General features: G+C 39.1%; 1 protein-coding gene across 1 annotated transcript in view; it reads right to left on the minus strand.

Annotated features, from left to right (window-relative positions):
- Positions 1–20,387: 20,387 nt before the first annotated feature.
- ANKRD29 (ankyrin repeat domain 29) overlaps positions 20,388–26,512 on the minus strand; it is a 61,731-nt gene continuing 55,606 nt past the window's right edge. The window contains exons 9-10 of the mRNA XM_006835120.1: positions 24,821–24,919; positions 20,388–20,471 (exon numbers count right to left, since the gene is read on the minus strand). Coding sequence (XP_006835183.1) covers positions 20,388–20,471; positions 24,821–24,919 — 183 coding nt within the window. The remainder of the gene's footprint in view (positions 20,472–24,820; positions 24,920–26,512) is intronic.

A 26,512-nucleotide genomic window follows, 5' to 3' on the forward strand; every position in this document is an offset into this window, starting at 1 on the left:
TGGAGCCATAGGATAAGCACTGGACTACAAGGTCAGTTTGAATCACAAGGGTGGTGGTTCAAGCTCACCAGCTGCTCCTTGGAAACCTATACAGGGTTGCTGTTAGTCGGGCCTGACTCGACAGCACTTAACAACATGAACCTATCTGCTATTGCTGCTTTTGTGAGCTGTCAAGTTGATGCCAACTCATAGCGACCCTGCAAAGAATTTCCAAAGCAATTACTCTTTTCAGCAGTAGAAAGCCTCATCTTTCTCCCTGTCAGGAAGTGTACATTTGAAAAGAGGCTTTGATTCTGTAGGAAGGTACTGTGGGAGAGAGCTTGATGCCAGCCATGCCTAGAAGCAGAATCTTTGATGTGGTAAAAAAAATATTAAATTGTTCACAACAGATTAGTAAGTAAGCACAAGTAAGCACAAATAAGCCATGTTTGCCTTATTACTGGGTAATCAGACACTGTTCCCTAGACTTCTGCACTGGGTGGTTTAGCTGCTCTAATGTGGTGGTTGTTATGTGCTGTGGAGTCGGTTCCAACTCACAGCAACTCTGCACTGGGTTTCTGAGGCTATAAATCTTTACCAAAGCAGAAATCCTCATCTTTCTCCCATGAATAGCTGGTAGTTTCAAATTGCTGACCCTGAGGTTAGCAGCTGGACTCGTAACCACTATGCTACCAGAGCTCCTTGCTCTAATACAGTGGTTCTCAAAGTGTGGTCACCTGACCAGCAGCATCAGCATCTCCTGGGAACTTTGTAGAGAAGCAGATTTTCAGGTTCTACCCCAGATTTGCTGAATCAGAAACTTTGGAGGTTGGGTCAAGCCTTAAAGTTGACTTGAATGTACACTCAAATTTGAGAACCACTCTTGTACTGTGTTCTGGATCCTGGTGAGTTAGTTATTCTTCTAATTTTCATTAAAAGTTTTGGAGAGAAATGCAGCAAAATATTTTACTAAATAATTGATGTGAGAAAAAGGAAATTTCAAGCACCATATGAGATATTTGGAATGGGTAAGCTTTTTAAAATTTCTATTTTAAAAACTGCACTAATTTTGTTCTTGTTGAGGATATACATACCAGTTTCAACTGTTTCTACAGGTACAATTCAGTGGCATTGATTATATTCTTTGAGTTGTATAACCATTGTTATCCTCATTTTCTGAGTTGTTCCTTTCCCCACAACGTAAATTCACTGCCCCCTAAGGTTCCTATCTAATCTTTCCAGTTGCTATTGTCAACTTGATCCAATATAGATCTTGGTGGTGGCAGTGGTAGTGGTGTGCCATGGAGTCAGCTCTTATAGCGACCCTGTATAGGGTTTCCGAGGCTGTAAATCCTTATGGGAACAGAAAGCCTCATCTTTCTTCCACAGAATGGCTGATAGTTTCGTACTGCTGACCTTGAGGTTAGGAGCCTAACTTGTAACCACTACACTACCAGAGCTCCTATATAAATCTTTAAAAAGCATAACGCTCAAGGCAAGCTTTTAATTAATTAATTAAATTCTTTATTGTGAATTGAGTGAAGATTTACAGAGCAGATCATTCTTTTCAAATTCAACAAATCATACACTTCATTTCACTTCAATGATGGCAACCCCGTTGATAGAACATCATTTATCCCACTTACCCCATGTGCGTAGTGGTTACGAATTGGGCTGCGAACCTTAAGGTCAGCGGTTCGAAACTACTAGCTGCTCCGCGGGAGAAAGATGAGGCTTTCTACTCCCGTAAAGATTTACACCCTCGGAAACCCTGTACAGGGTCGCTATGGGTCGGAACCGACTCGATGGCACTTAACAACAACAACAACACCCCATGTATTTCTGGTTTTCATTCCTCCTTTCTTCCTAGCCCTTCTGAACTTTGCCCTTGGGTAAATACTGCCCTTTTGATCTCAAATTGTTGACCATTCTATTAGGTTTGAACCTCATTTGTTTGTTGTCCCCCTATATACTTATCTATTGCTTGGCTGCAAGTTTAGCCATGTGGTAAATTTTGTTCCAGACCTGAAGGGTGACCTAGGGACATAGCCTTGGGGATCCACTGGTCTCTATCTAACCAGTAAGTCTGGTGGTCTTTTTTATGATTTTGAGTTTTGTTTCACATTTTCTCCCACTGTATCCAGGACCTTCTAATGTGATCTCTTTCAAAGCAGTTGGTAGTGGTAGCTGGGCACCATCTAGCTCTTCTCGTCTCTGAGTTGTGGAGACTGATGTTCATGTGGTCCATTAGTCCACTGGACTCATTGTTCACAAGCATCTTCAATCTTCATCACTCTTCTTTCCTCTAGATAGGGAGAGACCAATAGATGCACCTTAGATGGTCACTCATGAGCTTTTAAGATCCCAGTTGCTACTCAGCGAAATAGAATGCAGAACATTGTCTTTGTGGACTATGTTATATAAATTGACCATGATGTTCCCTGAGACTACAGTCCTAAGCACCTCATTCCCTTAAGGTGTTTCATGATGCAGCAGAACTTTTCATAACTTTGTCCCTGTACACTGCAACACATTCATGAATACATTTGTAGCAAACGTAAATACTCACGTACAAGTACCCTCTGTCAAACCTATATATTTGTGGGTATATTCTCACTCTATCCATGCATTTACCTTTATTGCAGGACTGTGTATATAATAGTATTTACCTCTGTTGCCTTTAACCCTTGCACACCTCCCCTTGTCTTTCCCTACCCCCATCATTTTTTGTCAACCTCACACTTATTCCTTCTCCTTCACCCAAGTTAACACATTTTTACCCTCTAGCCTATGAATGATCCCCTCTCCCTTTCCCTCCCTGGAGTCCTGGTGTGGGATTGTGGGTAATGCATCCAACTGCAAAGTCATTTGAACTGCAAGGTGGTACAAGCTCATCAGCTGCTGCTTGGAAACCCCACACAGGATTGCTATGGGTCGGAATCAACTCGAAAGCACTTACCAACAACAACAACTTTCCCTCCCTTGCAATCATCAAAGAATGTTTTTCTTTTAGTGTGAAAACCTTTCCTTGACTTTTTACAATAGTGGTCTCATACAATATTTGTCCATTTGTAATTAACTAATCTCACTGGCACTATGGATTAATGTGCTGGACTGCAAAGTCAGTTTGAACTGCCAGGTTGACAGTTCAAGCTCACCAGTTGTTCCTTGGAACCTCTATACAGGGTCGCTATATGGGTTGGAACCGACTCAATGGCATTTAACAAGTCAACAATCTCACTCAACATAATGCTCTCTAGGTTCATCCATGTTATGAGGTGCTTCACAGATTTATCATTATTCTTCATTGTTACATAGTGCTCCATTGTGTGATAGTTTTGTTTATCCAGTCTTCTGTTGATGGGCATTTAGATTGTTTCTATGTTTTTGCTATGTAAATAGTGCTGCAATGAACATGGATGCGCACATATCTATTCCTGTTGCGGCTCTTATTTCCCTAGGATATATACCAAGTAAAGGTATTGCTGGATCCCATGGTACTTCTATTTCTCACATTCTGAGGAATTGCCTTACCATTTTCCACAGTAGTTGCACCATTTTACAGTCCCACCAACAGTGTAGGAGAGTCCCAGTCTCTCCACACCCTCACCAACATTTGTGGTTTTCTTGAACTTTTTATGCTAGGATAAGATGATATCTCACTGTTTTGACTTGCATCATTGTGGTGGTGGTGGTGGTTATGTGCGTGGAGTCAGAACCGACTCATAGCGACCCTGTACAGGGTTTCCAAGGCTGTAAATCTTTATGAGAGCAGAAAGCCTCATCTTTCTCCTGTGGAACAGCTGGTAGTTTCGAACTGCTGACCTTAAGGTTCACAGCCTGATTCGTAATAATCAGTAATCAAGAGCTTTTCTTCATATCTGTAGTCCACCTGAATGTCTTCTTTGGTGAAGAGTCCTCCACTCATTTTTAAATTGATTGCTTTTTGGTGTTGAAGTGTCGAAGTTTTCTGTAAGTTTTAGATGTCTCTAATATGTCATTGCCAAAAAATTTTCACAGACTATGGGTTCTCTTTTTAGTATTTTGGTGAAATCTTCTGATGCACAGAAGTATCTAAATCCTTAGGCAGTTTCGGTTATCTAGTTCATCTATTGTTTGTGTGTTTTCAGTTATGTTCGATAGTGTATCTATGTCCTGTATCAGGGCCCTTAAATTTGTCCCTATTTTCTTCACTGATGATCTTTATAGTTCCAGGGTTTACATTTAGGTCTTTGATTCATCTTTAGTTCATTTTTATATATGGTGTGAGATATGGGTCCTGTTTCATTATTCTATAAATGGATATCCAGATTAGCAGCACCCTTGGTTAAAGAGATAATCTCTTTTCCATTTAATGTGTTTTAGCCCTTTGTCAAAGATTCGGTTACTATTGGTGAGTTTGTATGGTTTCTTGTTGTTGTTTGAACTGTGCATCCTTTTTTGGGGGGATCTTAATAGACTTTAATTTTTTTAAATTATGAATAAATATATATTCTGTAATAAACTTTTAATGCTCCATACTTAAGTTAACTGAAGTTTACAGAAAGTTTCATTTAAAATAGCTGACAACAAGAACTCATGACTTTGGTGTAAGTGGGTATGACTGAGTCAGAAATAGAGACTGTTGGTCAGATTTATGGTAAAATGATATTCACTCTGGTACTTCAGCTGGTGATTAACAACCAGTCATGTGCAGCGATGTAACTTCCACTCAGCGTGGTCATAAGTTGCAGCATCGCAGACAGTATTTCCGACTAGCATTCCCTTCTCTGGAAGACTTAACTCACACGTAATTCCATTTGCCTGGGGTCTAGCCTTTCCTAAGATGCGAAGTCAGGCTCCTCTCAATGGAAGGCTTTTTGTCTATTCTTTATAACAGCAACTGTGGGGAGTGCAAGCAATAATAGAACTTCCCTGATGAAAGATTTAGAGGGTTAAATCCTAATGAGGGTGGGAAGAAGAAACAAAACAACCAAAGATAGAGGAAGTCATTGTTTCTGTTGAACGAAAATGCTGACAAATCCATCTAAGAACTAAAAATCTTTAACTAACTTCCTTCTACTGCTAAAACGAAGTCCTGGTGTGGCAGTGCAGGATAAGCATTGAACTGCAAGGTCGTTTGATCTGAAATGTCAGTAGTTCAAATTCATCAACCGCTTTTCGGAAACCGTATATAGAGTTGCTATAAGTCAGAATGGACTCAATGGCACTTAACAACAACAAGTGATAAAACATGACCTCATCACCTTTTTAAAATGCTGCTAAAAATAAGGATAAGGGCACCTGAAAAAGATCACAAGACATTCCAGACCCACTAAATTGGAGTCCTGGTGCGCTGGACTGCAAAGTTGGTTTGAACCGCAAGGTCAACGGTTCAAGCTCACCAGCCACTCCTTGAAAACCCTATGCAGGGTTGCTATGGGTCGGAACTGACTCAACGGCGCTTAACAACCAACAACAACACATGCCTAAATTGTTTGACTAATGGTTAAGTATAGTCCTAGGGTGGCGCTGTGGATACGCACTGGAATGCTAGTCACAAGGTCAGCAGTTTAAACCCACCACCTGCACCTTGGAAACCTTATACAGGATCACTATAAGTCAGAACCGACTCCATGGCACTTAATAACAAAACAGCAAGTCTAGTCAGAGTGGAGGAAATATTTGTTTGTATTACTGCATTACCTGATTGTGTTCAACAGATTAAGTACTGAGGTAGCAGGCCCTCAACTAGAGGAATGTGACATTATTCTTGGGTTTTGCTTGTTCATTTTGAATGAAGTACAAAAAATTATAAGAGTATGAGCTTATTTAGGACAATGACATGAAAAGTCATAAGATGGCAGCGCTTTGTTTAGAGCTTGGCTACACATGGTTCAACAGCACTATAATGGTTTTTTCTTTATCTTAATATCACAGTGAAATTAAAGTCATTACTTTAAACCAATCAAACAGCATAGATGAACATATTTCTCCAATGAAGGTAGTAAAACATTTACTCACAGGCCCGTCTACACTGACCCCCCCCCCCCCAATAGTGTGTAGCATCTCACAAAGTACTTCCATAGATGTTGCTTTAGTCTTGGTGTCAAAGCAGGGGCAATGCATTTAAATAGTTGTCAATGATTCCTAGAAACTGTCATTTCAAAAATAAAATTCTATCCAATTACAATTAGCATCATTTCAAGAAAACATCTTTTAATTTAACATTAACTCTAGATCCTGGCCAGTAACCAGCTCTTATTCTGTCACAGTTTCAGTATTCTTTTATAATTGAACAAACTCACCAAGTGCAAAATTGTGGAAAGTAAGAAATGTGAGATTTCTCATCCCTTGTGTTATAGGAATGAGCCCTGGTGGCACTATGGGATAAGCACTGGACTGCTAACTGCAAGGTCAGCAGTTCCAATTCACAAGCTGCTCCTTGGGAGAAAGATGCAGCTTTCTGCTCCCATAAAGACCTATCGCCTGGGAAACCCTATGGAGGGTTGCTTTGAGTCGGCATCCACTTGATGGATTATAGGACCACGCTGCTTCATGATGTATGTTATCCACTCTTCTCTACTTGAAACTTCTACCTCTCACTGCTATCCATTTCATCTCATCTCCTTGGCTGACTTCCTTCCTTCCAAGTACCTTCTGTGTATCATTTCTCTCACCAGATCTCCCTTGGGAACCTCATCTAGTCCATGATGTTGACTGTCACCTCTAAACAGTTGACTCCCAAATCAGTAACAGCAGCCTGGTCCTAAGCATTAAATGCTGTTTCCATTTGCCTCCTCAGTGTTCTTTTTTTAAGACTTCACTGATGCCTCAAATGAAGCATGGCCAACTCTCTTTTTCTCTCTCTCCCCCAAATCTCTATTCTTCTCTATTTCCTAGCAGATATTGGCATCATCCCCCATTAAGGTTGGAGGGCAGAGAAGAGTTAGATCTGCTTACAAGTTTGCCCTTGGCTTGTATTTGGGAACTTGGTTGGCAAACAGGTCATTAAGCTGATATAAGCCTTTCCTCAAATAGTGGTGGTTGGTGGTTATATGCCGTGGAGTCGGTTCCGACTCATAGCAACCCTGTACAGGGTTTTTGAGCCTGTAAATCTTTACGGGAGCAGAAAGCCTCATCTTTCTCCCATGGAACAGCTGGTAGTTTTGAACTGCTGACCTTGAGGTTCGCAGCCTGATTCGTAACCATTACACTACCGGAGCTCCTTTCCCCAAACGCTAAGAGTGGTTTTTATCATAGTTGCCTAAATTGTGTACAAACAATGTAGTTTACGTGGAATACCTGTTTTCCTTCTGTAAGTATGGCACTTTATTATGTCCTAGATGCCTATGGACCAGTTCCCCAAAAAATCCTTGGGGGCTGAGTCTCTAATGAGCTTCCCTAGTAGGCAACTCCACACGTTGTCACTACTCATTGCTGGAGGAATTAAGAGGGTCCTTTCAAATCCACTGGGAGAGAACTCTTGAAAACGTGTACCCGGTTTCCTGTGTCTTCACTCCTTTTTCCTTTGGCTGATTTTACTTTGTATCATTTTTACTGTAAACTCAGCTGTGACTATGACTGTGTGATGAATCCTGTCGAGCCAAGGTCCGAGGTCACCAACAAACAGCACGACTTACACACAGGCATTGATGGAACCACACTTTACTCATGTGGGGAAGAGACAGAGCAAGATCAGCTTCACTCGCAACCACCAGTCTCCCATGGCCAGTGAGTCATTCCAGTGGCTGGCACAGGGCAGGTGTTAGACCACAGCCCTCCTGCACTGCACCAGGAACAGATCGAGAAATGGGGTTGGCCAGGAACCATATAATACACATTGTTCCTGGGAATCTTGCCATGTGATAAGGGCAAGAGGGGAGACCTGTGCTGGTAGCACACCTGCTACTATGGGATGTGTTTTGGGTCAAGGTGCCCTAGTAAAAGGGAGTCAGTCCACACTTTGATCCCATCCCAAGAGCCAGGCTGACACATGTGGTCCTAAGCACAAGGTGTATTTGTTGATCACAGGGAAAGGTGGCAGGCTGCTCTTAGAATAATCCTTAACTCTTTCTTTGCCTTACCCTCTATATTCACTTGTTGTTGTTGTCAAGTGCCGTCGAGTCGATTCCCACCCATAGCAACCCTGTATAGGGTTTCCAAGGAGCAGTTGGTGAGCTTGAACCGCCAACCTTGCAGTTCAAACGACTTTGCAGCTTGGTGCATTAACCCACAGCGCCACACCAGGACTATTCACTTAGTTACCAATAATCATTAGTTCTATCTCTAGTTTTAAATGTTCTATATTTCTACTCTCACTACCTTGATAACACAACTGTGACTTCATCTGAGCACCACAGCGCGTCCTCTCCCCAAAAAGCAATACCTTATGTTTGGAGGGTAGCACCAAACCAAAGCTATTAGGGAGATAATCTCTAAAAAGCAGTATCTTCAGCTATATAGGGGATAATAGTACTGTCTACTTCATAGGGTTGCTGTCAAGAGTAAATGAGAAAATGTATATAAATGTTCTATTATGTACGTGAAGTACATAATACACAATAATCCCTTAGCAAATGTTTTTGTTGCTAGGTGCTATGGAATTGGTTCCGGTGCATAGCAACCCTATGACAACAGAATGAAACACTCACTGCCTGGTCGGCCACCAACCTCACAATTCTTATGTTGGAGCCCATTGTTGCCGCCACAGTTTTCATGCACCTTGTTCGGGGTCTTCCTCTTTTTTGCTGACCTTCCACTTTACCAAGCATGGTGTTCATCTCCAGGAACTGGTTCCTCCTGATAATATGTCTGAAGTCTGAGAGACGAATTTTTCCCATCCTGGTTTACAAGCATTCAGGCTGTACTTCTTCCAACAGAGATTTGTTTGTTGTTCTGGCAGTCCATGGTACTTTTAATATTCTTCCCCAACACCTTAATTGTTGTTGTTAGGTGCCAACTAATGGTGGCCCTATGCACAAAAGAACGAAACACTGCCCAGTCCTGTGCTACACTCACAATCATTGCTACACTTGAGCCCATTGGTGCTGTCACTGTGCTAACCCATCTCCTTGGGAATCACCCTCTTTTTTGTTTACCCCCCACTTTACCAATCATGATGTCCTTCTTCAGAGTCTGGTTGCTTCTGATAATATGTCCAAAGTATGAGAGACAAATTCTCACCATGCTAGTTTTTAAGGAACATTTTGACTATACTTTCTCCAACACAAATTTATTTGTTCTTCTGGCAGTCCACATTACTTTTTATATTCTTTCTAACACCATAACTCAAATGCACCAATTCTTCTATGGTTTTCCTTATTTATTGTCCAACTTTCACATGCACATAAGACTATTGAAAATACCATGACTTGGGTCAGGTATACCTTAGTTCTCAAATTGATATCTTTGCTCTTGAACACTTAAAAGAGTTATTTGTGCAGCAGATACACATGTTATTGTTGTTATGTGCTGTGGAGTCGGTTTCCACTCATAGTGACCCTGCCCAGGGTTTCTGAGGCTGTCAATCTTTACGGGAGCAGACTGCCTCATCTTTCTCCCGTGGAGCCGCTGGTAGTTTCCAACTGTTGACCGTGAGGTTGGCAGCCCGATTCTATAGTACATCTTTTTATTTTTTTGACTTCTGTTTCTGTGAGTGTTGGTAGTAGGTTCAAGCAAAATGAAGTCTTTGACAACTTTCTTGTCTCAATTTATCATGATGTTATTTATTGGTCCATTGATGAGGATTTTAGTTTTCTTTACATTGAAGTACAACCATACCAAAGGCTGTGGTCTTTGAACTTCATCAACAAGTATTTTTTAAGTCTTCACTTTCAGCCAACAAGGTTGTTTCATCTGCATATCGCAAGTTGTCAATGACTCTTCCTCAAATCCTGATGCCAGTTTCTTCATATAATCCAACTCCTCAGATCATTTGCTCATCTTACAGACTGAGTAAGTTTGGTGAAAGAATACACCCTGATACACTCCTTTCCTGATTTTAAACCATTCAGTAGCCCCTTGTTCTGTTTGAATGATTGCCTCTATGTACAGGTTCCTCATGAGCAAAATAAAGTGGTCTGTAATATCCATTATCCACAATGATTTCCATAGCTTGTCATGATCCACACAGTTGAAAGCCTTTGCATAGTCAATGAAACACAGGTGTGGTGTGGTGCTGTGGGTTAACATGCTGGACTGCAAAGTCAGTTTGAACCACAAGATTGGAGGTTCAAGCTCACCATATGCTCTTTGGAAAATCCTATGCAGGATCGCTATAGGTTGGATCTGACTCTGTGGCACTTTAACAACAACAAACATCTTTCAGGTATCCTTTGCTTTCAGCCAAGATCCATCTGATGTTAGCAATGATATCACTCATTTCACAGCCTCATCTGAATCCTGCTTGGACCTCCGGCAGTTCCCTATCAATGCACTGTTGCAGTCATTTAAAAATTATCTTTAGAAAAATTTTACTGCATTCGATATTAATGATATTGTCTGATGATTTCTGCCTTGCATTGGATCACCTCTCTTTGGAATGGGCACAAATATGAACTCTTCCAATGAGTTGGTACAGATGAATGAGTACCTCCAGTGCTGCATCAGTTTGTGGAAATATTTCAATTAGTATTCCATCAATTCCCAAAACCTTGTTCTTTGCCAGTGCCTTCAGTGCACCTTGTACTTCTTTCTTCAGTACCATTGGCTCTTGAAATGGTTGAACACAGATCATTTCTTTTTGATACAATGGCTTTGTTTGTTCCTTCTATCTTCTTTTGATGCTTTCTGCATCATTGCAATGTTTTGCCCATAGAATCCTTCAATGTTCCAAGTCAAGCCTTGAATTTTTTCTTCAGTTATTTAATCTTGAGAAATGGCAAGTGTGTTCTTCCCTTTTGGTTTTCTAACTCCGGGTCTTAGCATATTTTATTATAATATTTGACTTTGTCTTCTTGATCTGACCTTTGAATTTTTCCATTCAGCTATTTTACCTCTTCATATCTTCCATTTGCATTAGCATCTCTGTGCTGGTGAACAAGTTTCAGAGTCTCTTCTGACATCCATTTTGGACTTTTCATTCTTTCCTGTCATAATTACCTTTTGCTTTTTTCCTGTATGATTTTCTTGATGTCATCCTACAACTCTTCTGGTCTTTGGTCATTAGTGTCTAATGCATCAAATCTGTTCTTGAGATGGTCTCTCAATTCAGGTGGGATATGTTCAAGGACAAATTTTGGCTCTCATGGACTTGCTTTAATTTTCTTCAGCTTCAGTCTGAACTTACATATGAGCAATTGATGGTCTGGTCCAGAGTCTGCCCCTGACCTTGTTTTGGCCGATCATATGGAGCTTTCCCCCGATCTCTTCTCACAGATGTAGTCAGTCTGATTTCTGTGTATTCCATCTGGTGAGGCCCATGAGTGTAGTCACCGTTTGTGTTGTTTAAAAAAGGTATTTGCCATAAAGAAGTCATTGGTCTTGAAAAATTCTATCATACAGTCGCCAAAAATGTCATTTCTATCACCAAGGCCATGTTTTCCAACTGTTGATCCCTCCTGTTTGCTTCCAACCTTTGCATTCCAATCACCATTAATTATCAATACATCTTGATTGCATGTATGCTCAATTTCAGCCTGAAGAAGGTGGTAGAATTCTTCAGTTTCATCATCACTGGCTTTTGTGGTTGGTGTATAAATTTAAAAAATAATAGTAGGCATATGGATCGTATCCTAGCTCATATAGCATTATACTTCAAGATAGATGTTTGAATGTTCTTTTTGATAATGAATGCATTTTGATGATCAATGGCACCTAACAGAAACAACATTGTTATAATTAATCTATTATTATTATTAACCATCTGCAAAGTCCTCACCTGGTCATTACTGTGAAGCTCAGTCACTTCTAGCACCAAAATCACTGTTATGAAACTAGGAATTCACCTTATCGCCCCTATAATATTTCAAGCCTACCTCAAAATGCAGACATCTTTGTCTGGTTCCAAATATCCTGGTATCTGGGGGTGTACCAGGGTGAGTTAATGATGAGGTGTAGCTCTCCTGTGGCTAGAGAGGGTCGATTGCAAAAGGTAGGGAATCAGAATAGCCATGGAGGTCTCCAGATTCCTGATGTTACTGCTGCAGATAACTTGTTTCCTAAACAAAACATTCTGCAATATTACTGAGTTTTTCACAACAGAAAGCTACACAAAGTCATGAAGGATTGAAAAATCTGGCACATCAGAGGCCATTTAAATAGAAATTCAGTGTGTTGAGTGAGTATGCAAGGAATTTTATCTTAATGAAAAGATTCTTGGATTCTCCACAGTCGACCTATGAAATTACAGGTCCATTAGTAAATAAAGTTCACAGGTCTATTCAGAATTCCAAATGTCAATATATTTTTCAACAGGGCTAACAAATTTACTCCAATAATTCCATGCTATTAAAAATCACAGAGAAATGGAATGAAGATATCAGCAGTGCCACACACACATACAACCCCATACATCAAAATGATAGCAAAAAATTCAGACTTAACTGATAGTTACACTGAGTACAAAAGGGTTAAATGCACCAGTCAAGATAAGAAATATGACTCATCAATATACTGTTTACAAGAGACACACCTTGAACACAAGACAAAAATTCACTGGAAATTAAGGATGGGAAAATAATCTATCAACCAAATGGTAATAAAAGAAGAGCAGGAATAGCAATATTAATTTCTGATAAAACAGACTTCAAGTAAAAACCAGCATAAGAGACAAGAAAGGACATTATATAATGACTAAAGGGCCTATCGAACAAGAGAACAATGCTATAATAAGTATCTATACACAAAATGAAAGATCCTCAAAATATATAAATCAATTTCTAACAGAATTAAAGAGAGATAAAGGCATCTCTACAATAATTGGAGTTTTTAATATGTCATTTTAAATAGACAGAGCAACTAGAAACTCAGTAAAGACAAAGAAGAACTAAATAGCACAATCAACAAACTTGACCTGATAGACATATATAGAACACTTCAACCAACAGCAGTCCTGGTGTGGAGCTGTGGGTTAATGTGCTGGACTGCAAAGTCAGTTTGAACCACAAGGTCAGTAGTTCAAGCTCACCAGCTGCTCCTTACAAACCCTATACAGGGTTGCTATGGGTCATAACCGACTTGATGACACTTAACAACAACAACAAATCTTTCATGAACATATATGCAAAAATTCTCAACAAAAACCTAGCCAACAGAATCAAACAACCTATCAAAAATAATAATAATACATCATGACCAAAGGGGTTCATACCAGGCATGCAAGGATGGTTCAACATTAGAAAAATCAACATAATCTACCATATAAATAAAACAACCAAATGATCATATCAATCAATGCAGAAAAGGCATTTGACAAAATCAAATTACCATTCCTAATAAAAGCACTCAATAAAACAGATATAGAAGGGAAATTCTTCAGCACAGGCTTAATGTGCTGGACTGCAAAGTCAGTTTGAACCACAAGGTCAGTAGTTCAAGCTCACCAGCTGCTCCTTGGAAACCCTATGCAGGGTCGCTGTGAGTTGGAACCGACTCTATTGCATTTAACAACATTAGTCTCAATGAAGAGAAACAGAAAACATTCCCAGTGGAGAAAGGGACCAGACAAGGATGGCTTTTTATCAGCATTCATAGTCAAAATTGTGTTGGAAGTCCTAGCCAGAGCTGTAAGTCAAGAAAGGGAAATAAAAGGCATCCAAATTGGCAACGAAATAAAACTATCTCTATTTTTAGATGATATGATTCTATACATAGAAAATTCTAAAGAACATTACTAGAACCAATTGAAAGATTCAACAAAGTAGCAGGGTATAAGATCAACATACAAAAATTAATTGGGTCCTCTATACTAACAGAGTTCTGAAAAGGAAATCAGGAAACCAATACCATTTACAATAACCACGCAAGAGATAAAATAGGAATACAGCTAGTCAGTAATACAAAAGACCTATTCAACTATAAAATATCGTATGAGAAACCAAAAGAGGCTTACATAAAAAAGGTCATACCATACTCACAAACAGGAAATCTTAACATTGTGGAAAATGTCAGCATTACCCAAAGCAATCTACAGATATAATGCAATCCTGATCCCGATTCCAACATCATTCTTGAAAGAGATGGGGAAACTAATCACCAACTTTATATGGGAAGTAAAGACTCAGCATAAACAAAAATAAAGAACAAAGCAGGAAGCCTCACACTTCCCAATCTCAAAATATATTACAGAGAATTGAGAACACAGAAGTAAATCCTACAGTTGATCATTGACAAAGGGCTGAAACACATTAAATGGGTAAAAGACAGAGTTTTTAACAAATGGTGCCAATAAAACTGTATAACCATATTCAGAAAAATTTAAAAGGACCCATAACTCACACCAAGAAGTCCTGGTGTGGCACTGTAGGCTAATGCGCCAGACTGCAATGTCATTTGAACTGCAAGGTCAGCAGTTCAAGCTCACAAGCTGCTCCTTGGAAACCCTTATACAGGGTTGCCATAGGTTGGTATCGACTCGACGGCACTTAACAATAACAACTCACACCAAATCAAAATATATAAAAATAAGCTCAAAATGGCTCAAAGACCTAAATGTAAGACCTAAAACTATAAAGACCATTAAAAAAAAAAAAAAAGGGACAAACTTAGGGCATAAAATGCACTATCAAACACAACTAAAAATACAGAAGCAGCAGAAGACAAGTTAGATGACAGACCTCCTAGTAATTAGACCCTTATGTGCATCCTGGTGTAGAGCTGTAGGATAAACACTCGACCTCAAAGTCAGTTTGAACTATAAGGTGGGAGGTTCAAACTCACCAGCTGCTCTTCAGAAACCCTACACAGGGTCATTATGAGTTGGAACCAACTCGATGACACTTAACAACAACAACAGCAATGTAAATCAAAAGATTTCACCAAAAGATTGGGAAGAATTTTTTTGGCAATGACATATTGGGCAAAGGACTAACCTCTAAAATGTATAGAAAACTTCAACACCTCATAAAAATAAAAAATAAATGGACAGAAAGCATGAACAGACACTTCACCATAGAAGATATTCAGGCAGTCAACATATGAAGAAATGCTTGTGATCATTAGCTATTAGAGATACAAACCAAAACAATGAGTTATCATCTTATCCCAGCATTAATAACAAAGTTAAAAAAAACCACCAACAACACAGAAAACAACAAATGCTGGCGGTGTGTAGAGACTGGAACCCTAGTACACTGCTGGTGAGACCGTAAAAGGTGTAACCAGTGTGGAAAACTTTAAAAAATTGGAAATAGAAATACTTTAACATCCAGCAATCCCACTATGAGTGGGCTCCAAGCAGCTTGTGGGAAACTTACGTTATCTTATCATTCCATTCCTCCATGAACTTTTTCTAGAGCAGGGGTGGGAAATGTCTGGCCCATGGACCATACAAGGCCGGCAACATCATTTGGTTTGGCCCCGCCAAGCCAACCGCATTTCAGCCATCACATTGTTGTTGTTAAGTGCTGACAAGTCGGTTCTGACCCATAGCAACCATGCAGAGTTTCCTAGGAACAGCTGGTGAGCAAGGTAATTAAATGTTTGACCAAATATAGCAGGCTAATTTTTACGTTGATAATTTTGTATGGCCCGCGAATGATGTTATAAATTTTGGCAGAAAAATGGTTCCCCACCCCTGTTCTAGAGAAAGAAGAGCCATGACATGAGCACATATATGCACATCTATGTTCATTCCAGGTTCCTGGTGTGGCATTGTAGGATCGGCACTGGATTGTGAATCACAACACTAGCAGTTCAAACCCACCAGCTGCTGCTTGGAAAGCCTATATTGGGTTGCTATGAGTCAGAACCAACTCGAAGGCACTTAACAACAACAACAATGTCCATTTCAGCACTATTCACAATAGAAAAAATAAGAGAACCTAAATGCCCATCAACAGATGAATGGATAAACTATGGCACATACATACAATACGTACAACAGAGTACTATGCAACATTAAATAATAATGATGAATCTATGAAATACCTCCTAACATGGATGAACCTGGAGGACATTATGCTGAATGCAATTAAAATAAACAAACCACTGCCATTGAATCGATTCTGACCCATCAGCCACAAAAGGCCAAATACTATATGGGAACACTTATTATAAAAACGGAAGGAAAGGTTTTCACACAAAATGAAAGACTTTTTGATGGTTAGCAGGCATGGGAAGTAGACACATATTAACTTGGTTGAAAGGAAAGACAATGTATAATAAAGGGGAAGTCAACAAAATATGAAGCAAAGGAACACACTGAGAAAAACGTAAGAGTTAAGCAAAAACAATTATGTACAGAATCCTGCAATAATAATAATAACAAAGATTTCTGAGTGGATACAAAGACATGTAAGCTGAACAGGTAAGAAAGCAGATGGTAGAACACCCATGAGTAGATATATAGGTTCGACAGGATATTTATACACGAGTATGTATTTACATATGTGCCCACATATACATGAATCTGTAGATTTAGCACTTGACTGCTCACCACAAGGCCAGTCAAACTCACCAGCCACTCCTTGGAAACCCTATATAGGGTTGCTATGAATCTAAACTGATTCGACAGCACTTAACAACAGGGGGCAGTTATAAGAACTTCCTAGCCATAACCAAACACCTTAAGGGAATGAATAGCTGGGCTGGGGACTCCGGACTTTGGATTCAGGAGACTTCAAGTTCAACTGGCACAACATGGTCTACAAAGAAAATGGTCTACAGCCTACACTGGTGAATAACAACTGGGATCATAAAAGTTTGTGACCAGTCATTTAATGTGAAACTACTGGTCTCTCCCTGTCCAGAGGAAAGAAGAGTGAAGAAAATCAAAGGCACATGGAAACAAGAAGGCCAGTGGACTAATGGACCACATCACATTAGAAGGTCCTGGATAGAATGGGAGAAAATGTGGAACAAAACTCAAAATCATGGAAAAAGAAAGCTTATGGGTCAGATAGAAACTGGCAGAACCCCCAAGATTCTGGCCCTTAGTCATCCATCAGGTCTGGAACTGAACTCACCCTTGTGGCTCACCTTTCAGCCAAACAACAGAAAGGCCTAAAAGGTAAATCAGAACACCTGAAGGTACACAGGCCCTAAAACAATCAACCATTTGAGATCAGAAGGGCAGCATTTGCCCAAGGACAAGGTTCTGAAGGCAGGGAGAGTTAGGAAAGGAGGAATAAAGATGGTAAAAACATCGAGTATGATTGGGATAAATGATGCTACATTGTGGGGATTGCAATCAATGGCATGAAACAAAATGCATGTGAATTGTTGAATGGAAAATGGATTTGCTCTATAAACTATCACCCAATTTCAAATAAAAAAGCTAACAAAAATCACAGAGAAGTAACTTCTTAATTAAAAACATAGAAAAAAGCAGCACAGGCAAATTGGGTACTCTATTAACTTTATTTTGAATTATAGCATGGAACATGTCATTAAACAAGTCAAGTAATGAAAAACTTATACTTCAATTAAACACACGATTTGCATAGGAACTGCTAGTTTTAAATCTTAGGACACAGCTAACAGAATTGTGAATTAGATTATAACATAAAGTAAGAGTTGTCTACCTGTATGCAAACTCAAATACAATTTAAACAACAGACCTTTTGTTCAATCTTTGGTGGGTGATTATTAATATAATCATCTTTCCTGCTATTGATTATATCCTAATCTCATCTAAATCAAAAGTGATTCTTTTAAACCAGACATCTCTTGCCTACAGTAAGAGGGTTTCCAATGAAATATTGTTAAAAGTTACTGGATTCCTTTTTATTGCCCTATGACTCAAGAACATTATTCACTTAAAACAATACAAGGGATAGGCCAAATGCAACATGTTTTAGTGAAAGCATTGGGTTTGTGACTTATCCCATTTTGCTTTTGGACTTTGTTATCAGTACCCACCCATAGTGCTGTTTTAATTTTTATCAGTGAAGAACAACCATTTGTTTGCATAAGGGCCAACTAAGGGCAAAGACTATGAAGCATTTAAGGCCACGGTTATTTTTCTCCTTGAAATAAATGAATTCCCATGAGGGAAATTGTGTTTGTACAACTTTCGTTAATAAAAGGATGCCAGTGAAGAAATCAGCACTGTTTTTAGCTACCAAATATTTCTACCTGGGTGTTTTAGAAACACAGACAAAATTTCTGATTTTTCACCCTGAAATTAAATCATAGGCTTTTTGCATAGCTAGTCAGGCTATAGGCAACTTTGTGGGGAGGCAGCCCTATGGTTTGTTCATTACTGATTATACTAAAAAGTTCTTGGGCAAAACAGGTTTTGATTGGGATCTTGATCAAAATTTTTATTGCATTTATCATAATGAATCTTAAGAGAATATTTTCTAATTTCAAAAATTATACTCTATCATTTGCTGACAAAAATAATTTATTAATACAACTGCAAATTAGCTTTTTAGAAAAATCTGGGATTACAATATTTCTCTCTCTCTTAAGATGTACATATATAGAACACTGGCTGGAACCTAGAGCAGAATGTGGACAAGAAAACTAAAGGCATGTTTTTTTTTTTCCTCATTACAATGATTTTAATCCCCTCCATGTACCATCAGTTAACAGTATTTCTCTCTATCCACTTTAGCTTTTTAAAAAACAAAACAAAAAACCACTCAGGCATATATAATAATTTACACTTCCAAAGGGAACATTAAAGGCATGTTTTAACAACAGAATTACCATCATTGTTACTATGGTAGCTTAAGAGAAAGAAGGTCTAGTTTTTGCATGTGCAATTAGGCACTGACTGAGGCATTTAGACACCATGGATAATAAAGTGCACTGAATATAAATTTTGATCTCCCCAAAAGAATAATTCAGTAAACCTAGGTCTCTTTCTTGGGAACAATCAGTCCAGGAACATGCATAGATGGATACTTACCAAATACTATTGTAACAGTCCTTTATTATGTATGTTGTTGTTGTTGTTAAGTGCCGTGGAATTGGTTCTGGCTCATAGCAACCCCGAATAGGATTTCTGAAGAGCAGCTGGTGGATTTGAAATGCTGACCTTGCAGTTTGCAGTCCAGTGCTGATCCTACAACCCCACACTAGCAGTCTTTAATTATTTATAGTTCTACAATAACAACAGTGACACATTATCCTTGCATATATCACATTTTCCAAGGACCTCAAAGTCATTGCATCAAGCAATGTGGTGTTAAAGTTTAGGATTTCTCAGTAAATGAAGTCTACTTATTTATGGCATGAGAAATGATTCCCAAACAGCAGATCCGAAATAAAAGCTGAAAGAGACAAGCCTCAATTTCTTGAGGCTTGTAATTTCCTAAATTTCCATATCTGCCACTTGTATCTTAACATATCTACAATGTTGCCTCTAAGTAAAAATGATTTTTAAACATCAGGAATATTATGAGGCTCATTTAGGAAATACACAATTTGTCTTTTTTAAGAGTTTGAGAGCCCATCTTTGAAAATCACATGGTGGAATGTCAGAAATGGCTTCTTAACAATGTATGCCTGCACACCAATTTGTAATACTTATAGCTACGATCCTTGGGTAGAAGAAAACATTTTACATGGAATGAAATGTATATATATATGTTTTTATTGTTATTAAGTGTTGTCGAGTCAGTTCATATATATACTAAGAGCTCTGGTAGTGTAGTGATTACGAGTCAGGCTGCTAACCTCGGGGTCAGCAGTTTGAAATGACCAGGCATTTCACAACAGAACGATGAAGCTTTCTGCTCCCATAAAGATTTACAGCCTTGGAAATCCTATACGGAGTTGCTATGCGTCAGAACCAACTGCATATAGCACACTACCATCACCACATGTATATATATGATGTTGTTGTTGTTGGACCTACATATTTTTGTATACCTATATATTTAACACAAAAACAAAAGTACATCAATTTTTTTTAAAAGTCAGACTTCCAGTCATTTGCAAGAATAAAGCTTCCTGTCTCCTTGCCTAATACTGAAAACTTTGTCCATCTTAGAGTTTAACTAAGAGACCTATGTTAGCATAGCTTAAATGAGCTTCTGTGACATTAATGAACTGGTCAGGCCCCACCTCACTGGAGTGAGCTACAGGCCAATGTGAGAAGTCCGTGGTAAGGTGAGGGGAAGGGGACCAGAGCTGTTTTGTTCTCAACGCAATGCACAAAACACAGCTATTTTCTGCCAGGGCCCCACAGACTGGGCATTTTGGGCATGTTCTTTCTTAAAAGAGTTTCCGACATTATTTGAAACCCCCCCCATTTTTTTTTTTTTTTTTAACAATGAGACTAAAGTTTCTATTTTTCCATCAAGTATGGAACTAAGTTAGGTCTTCCTGTGAGCTGCTTTACTTCGGAGAAGACGCAATATAGGTTCATTTTTGGTTAGCTGGGCTGGAATTTCATTGGCCTGAAAGAAGAAAAGATAGGTATGAGTGATGAAAAGCCTCTCTCCTCTGGATATACTCTTTTGTGTTAGTGACTTAACTAACACAAATAATTACCACCTGTTAGTTTTAAGTTTGTTATTTTTACACACTTAAAAATTGAGGGCTCCAATAAGCTTTATTTTTTTTTAAACTTAATAGAAATAAAGCTTAGAAAAGTAAAAAAACTATGTTCATTCAGTAAAAGACTACAAAGCCATTATAGTTTAATATGTTGTTAGGGGCTGTGGAGTCGGTTGTGACTCATAGCAATCCTACACGAACAAAACCCCGCCCAGTCCTGCACCAGCCTTACAGTTGTTGTGTTTGAGCCCATTGTCGCTGCCACTGTCAACCATCTTGTTGGGGCACCTTCCTCTTTCTCAATGACACTCCACTTTTCCAAGCATGATGTCATTCTCCAGGACTGGTCACTCTTGAAAACACATCCAAAGTACCAGACACAAAATTTCCCCATCTTTGCTTCTATAGCCCATTCTGGCTGTACTTCTTCCAACACAAATTTATTTGTTCTCCTGGCCATCCATGATACTTTTAATGTTCTTCACTGACACCATCACTCAAATACATCAATTCTTCTCTGGTCTTCCTTATTCATTGCTTAACCTCCACATGCATATGAGGTTATTGAAAATACCATGGCTTGAGAGGTCACCTTAGTCTTCAAAGTGATTTCTTTGTGTTTGAACATTTCAAAGGAGTCTTATGTGCAGATCTGCCTAATGCAGTACATTGTTTGATTTCTTGACTGCTGCTTCCATGAGCACTGATTGTGGATCCAGGCAAAATGAAGTCTTAGAGAATTTCAATCCTTTCTCTGTTCATTATGATGCTACTTACTCATTCAGTTGTTAGGATTTTCATTGCACTGAGGTGCAATCCATACTGAAGGCTGTAGTTGTAAAAATCTTCATTGGTATATATTCCAAGTCCTCTTCACTTCCAGTAAGCAAGGTTGTGCTATCTACATATCTCAGGTTGTTAATGAGTCTTCATGTTTGTCTTCGTATAATCCAATTTCTCAGGTTATGTGCTAAGTATACAGATTGAATAAGTATGGTGAAAGGATACAACCCTAGAACACACTTTTCCTGATTTTAAACCATTCAGCATCCCCTTGCTCTATTCAAACAATTGCCTTTTGGACTATGTACAGGTTCCTCATGAGCGCAATTAAGTGTTCTGGAATACTCGTTATCCATAGTTTGTTATAATTCACATAATTGGACGCCTTTGCATACTCAATAAAGCATACTCAATAAGTAAGCATCTTTCTGGTATTCTCTGCCTCCAACCAAGATACATTTGATGTCAACAGTGATCTCCCTAGTTCCATGCCTTCTTCTGAATCTAGCTTTAATTTCTGGTACCTCCCTGTGGATCTACTGCTGTAACTGTTCCTGAAATATCTTCAGCAAAATGTTATTAGCATGTGATATTAATGATATTGTCTGATGATTTTCACAATTTGTTGGGTCACCTTTCTTTGAAATGGGCACAAATATGAATTTCTTCCAATTGGTTGGCCAGGTTGCTGTCTTCCAAATTTCTTGCCATAGATGAGTGAGGGCCTCCAGTGCTGTACCAGTTTGTTGAAACATTTCAATTTGTATTCTGTCAATTCTTGAGGTCTTGTTTTTCACCAGTGCTTTCACTGCAGATTGAAATTCTTCCTTCAATACCATCAGTTCTTGATCATATGGTACCTCTTGAAATGGTAGAGTGACTTTGTGTATTCCTTCCATCTTCTTTTAATCCATCATTGTATCATTCAATATTTTGCCCATGGAATCCTTCAATATTGCAAACAAGGCTTGAAGTGTTTCTTCAGTTCATTCAGTTTGAGAAATGATGAGCATTCTCTTCACTCTTGGTGTTCTAAGTCCTGGTCTTTGCACATTTCATTATAATACTTTACTTTGCCTTCTTGAGCTGCCCTTTGAAATTTTCTGTTCAGCTCTTTTACTTCATCATTTCTTCCATTCATTTTAGCTTTTCTATGTTCAAGAGCAAATTTCAGAATCCATTTTTTTCTTTCTTTCCTGTCTTTTAAAAAAGCTTTTGTTTTCTTTATGTATGATGTTCTTGATGTTATCCCACAATTCTTCTGGCTTTGGTCACTAATGTCTAATGCATCGAATCTGTTCTTGAAATGGGCTCTAAATTCCAGTGGGTTATAGTCCTGGTAGCATAGTGGTTACGAATCGGGCTGCGATCTTCAAGGTCAGCAGTTCGAAACTACCAGCTGTTCCGTGGGAGAAAGATGAGGCTTTCTGCTCCCATAAAGATTTACAGCCTCGGAAACCCTGTACAGGGTCGCTATGAGTTGGAACTGACTCCAGGGCACACCACCGCCACATCACCACCATAGTCCTGGTGTGGCATTGTAGGATAAGCATTGGGCTGCAAGGTTGGTTTGAACTGAAAGGTCAGTGGTTCAAACTTACCAGTCACTCCTCAAAAACTCTATAGTTTTGTTTATAAACCCTGGCTTCATCTACTCTGAGATCAGAAGAACTAGATGGTACCCAGCTACCATTATTGACTGTTCTAGTCAGGACCAAAGTAGATGGACCCTGATAATGTGGAACAGAACCTCAAATTCCTAAAACAAAAAAAAAAACAAAAGAACCAATACATACTAGACTTGTTGAGACTGGAGGACTTCCTAAGACTAGTGCCCTGACATTCTCTTAAAAACTTGAACTGAAATAATCCCTGTTAAAAAAAGTCTCCTTGTAGCTAAATAGCAGATTGGCTCATCTATAGGTAATGTGTTCCTTAAAACAAACAAAAAACAAATCAACAAATCAACAACCTGAGATGGAACAGTCAACAATGACTTTAAAACAAAGATGAGAATGTAAAGGGGGGGGGGGATAAGAAAACTGGATTAAATGAAACAGAACCACTAGAATGGAAATAATGAGAGTGTTTACACATTTGAAGTATGTAACCATTGTCACTGTACATTTAGTGTAGAAAATGTTGAATAGAAAATTAAACTGCTGTGTAAACCTTCACCAAAAACACAATAAAACATTATTCAAAATAAAACAAAACAAACAAACAAAAAGTTAATAGTTTAGTATATTTTCTTAATCTGTTTCCTAGGCTACTCTCTTCCTGTAATCTCTACATTTGACTGCTCCCACAAGTGCTGACTAGGAGTTAGTATAATTCACTCCCTTTTTCTATTGTTATTATACATCCTTCCATCTCTACACTTGGCCCAATTGTAAACTAAGGAGATAGACTTATAAAAACTATGGGTTAGAGGTACTCCTACTAACAATATAAAAGCAACATTTCCCCCACATGTACCCATAAGCCATTCTCAAGATATGTGCATCCAAGTTACAGAGGATGGTGGTAAACATTGACATTTTGGAGGCATTTTTTGGAGGTAAAATATTCCTAACCCTTACTTCCCACAACTATACAATCTCCTTCCCCCATCTTCTACCAAGGATGTGCATCCATTGATGATACATACCAGTTGTTAGTACGATTTTCTGAGTACATTAATAACCTGCTAAGTTGGTGCTGTAGGAGAAACACTGGACCACAAGGTTGGTTTGGACCACAATATTGATGGTTCAAACTCACCATCCACTCCTCGGAAACCCTATAAAGTGTTGCTGAGTCAGAACCGACTTGATGGCACTTAACAACAACAAAAACAGTAACAGCAACCTGGAGTCCTGGTGTGGCATTGTAGGATAAGCACTTGGCTGCTCACTACAAGGTTGGTGGTGCTCCTCAGAAACCCTATACATGGTTGCTATAAGTCAGAACCAACGAGACAGCATACAACAACAACAGCAACCTCTGGTGAAGAATATTGACACTACCATGGACTTCCAGAAAAACAATGTCTTGGAAGAAGTAAAGCCAAGGATGCCCTTTAGAAACAAGGATGGTGAGACTTCGTCTTACACACTTTGGACACATTATCAGGAGGGACCAGTCCCCGGACACTGTGGTTGGTAAAGTAGGTCAATGAAGAAGAGGAAGACCCCCAATGAAATGGACTGACAAAGTGCAACAATGGGCTCACCCATAACAATAATTTGAAGATGGCGCAGGACTGGGCAAGTGATTCATTGTATCGTGCATAGGGTCGCTATGAGTCGGCGCTCACTTGGTGACACTTAACAACAAAAATAACAACAGTAACCTTACATGCCATTTCTATTCCTAAGTATGAAGGTAGTGATTGGAGCCAGAGAGATGCTTCTCTCTGGCTTAGGAAGACCATCTTATCTTTTTGCAGAGGAGCCCAATGGAGTCAAGACAGCAAAGCTGGTACCTTGTTTTTCAAGGCTGGGTCTGCCCCAGCTTCCAGGAGCAGAGCTACTGTTTTAATATTACCACTGAGCACCGCAGCGTGGAGCGCTGACGTCCCATTCTAGGAGAAAAGACAGTGAAGGTCAGCAGTGAGTACATCACAAACCAGTCTGAGTGATGGGACAGCAACATCAGAGCCTTACTCTTCTTATCTGCCTTCTGCCTGACATCCAGTACTTACAGACTTCAGAATCTGTGGTGGGGAAAAAACACAAATAGTGCCAAACATTTGTTTTCTCTGCAAGGACAGTACAGGCACTTTAGGGAAGACAATGGGTCAATTTGTGAGCCCAGCTATAGGTACTGTGTTCACGCAGGTGACAGGAGAGAGACTGTGAAGTTACAGGACTTAGGCATCAGATATATGAGGTGAGAAAAATCCCAGGATCTCTGAGTTGGAGCATTTCTCTATGCAGAATGGCTTGGTGGGTGGGTTGCTGACATTTTTATGAAATTTACTACAAATATTTATTGAAATAAGATTTTGGGAGGGAAAAAGAGACTATAACAAACCTAATTTAAGAACAACAGGCAGACATGAGACATCTGTTCCAGAGAATACATAGTAGGGGCCTTCAGAAAGTTTGTGGAAAATTTTCATTATCTTTTAATTCCATTTTTTCCACAAACTTTTTGAAGACCGTTCATATCTCCATGAATCCTGCGAAAATGCAAGTTTGTGTCCAAATTAACTACTTATAATAATAATAAAAAAGATGCACTCTGATTTTGTAACAGTGAAATTTCATACTCAGTGACGAATTCCATCAAACTGCCGTCTTTCGACATTTGCTTTTATAATACATACAGGAATTCACTAATGTGGTGACATTTCACTTACCTCAATCTCTGTTAACCTGTCCACTTCATTGAGATGTGACATGGCTAAGAATGAAAAACCAAGCCAAGAAACAGCTCCTCAAAATTAAACTACGTATTGAAAAGTCCATTTCTAAAGCTCATGACTTTGATTCATAGACTTTACTCTCATAGTCAGTCTAACTTACTTTACAAGCAGGTTTAACAAAGTGTAGCTTTTTTGTTTCTACGGTCATGGAAGATTAGAAGCAGTTACTGGACCAGGGGAGAGTGGCTGGCACATTGACAACAGTACATACGCAAGAGTATTAACTGACAGCATGAATCGAGTTTAAAAACAGAGGAGATACACTGGGGCCATCCAAGGACCAGCAGGCATTATACACACATCAGTAGATCCTGAGGGACCAGTCTCCAAAATATCAAGTTTTAGAGCACAAGAAAACACAAAGGGGCTTCAAAAAGTTTGTGGGAACATTCCATTATCTTCAGTGACATTTTCCATCAACTTTTTGAAGCACTATTGTCTATATCAGGGATCAGGAAATTATAGCCAAATCCAGGGCCCCACCAACCTGTATTTGTATGTTCTGCATGCTAAGAATAGTTCTCACATTTTTTTAATGGTAAAAAAAAGAAAAAGAATACTTTATGACATGTGAAAATATGAAATGCCATAAATACAGTGTTCATAAATAAAGTTTTCTTGGAATACAGCCACACACGTTCACTTAGGCATTGTTTGCTACAGGGCTACAATTTTTGTTATGTGCCATGGAGTCGGTTCTGACTCATAGCGACCCTGTACAGGGTTTCCGAGGCTGTAAATCTTTAC

This window comes from Chrysochloris asiatica, unplaced genomic scaffold (genome assembly GCF_000296735.1).
Source record: "Chrysochloris asiatica unplaced genomic scaffold, ChrAsi1.0 scaffold00015, whole genome shotgun sequence".
Taxonomy (NCBI): Eukaryota; Metazoa; Chordata; class Mammalia; order Afrosoricida; family Chrysochloridae; genus Chrysochloris; species Chrysochloris asiatica.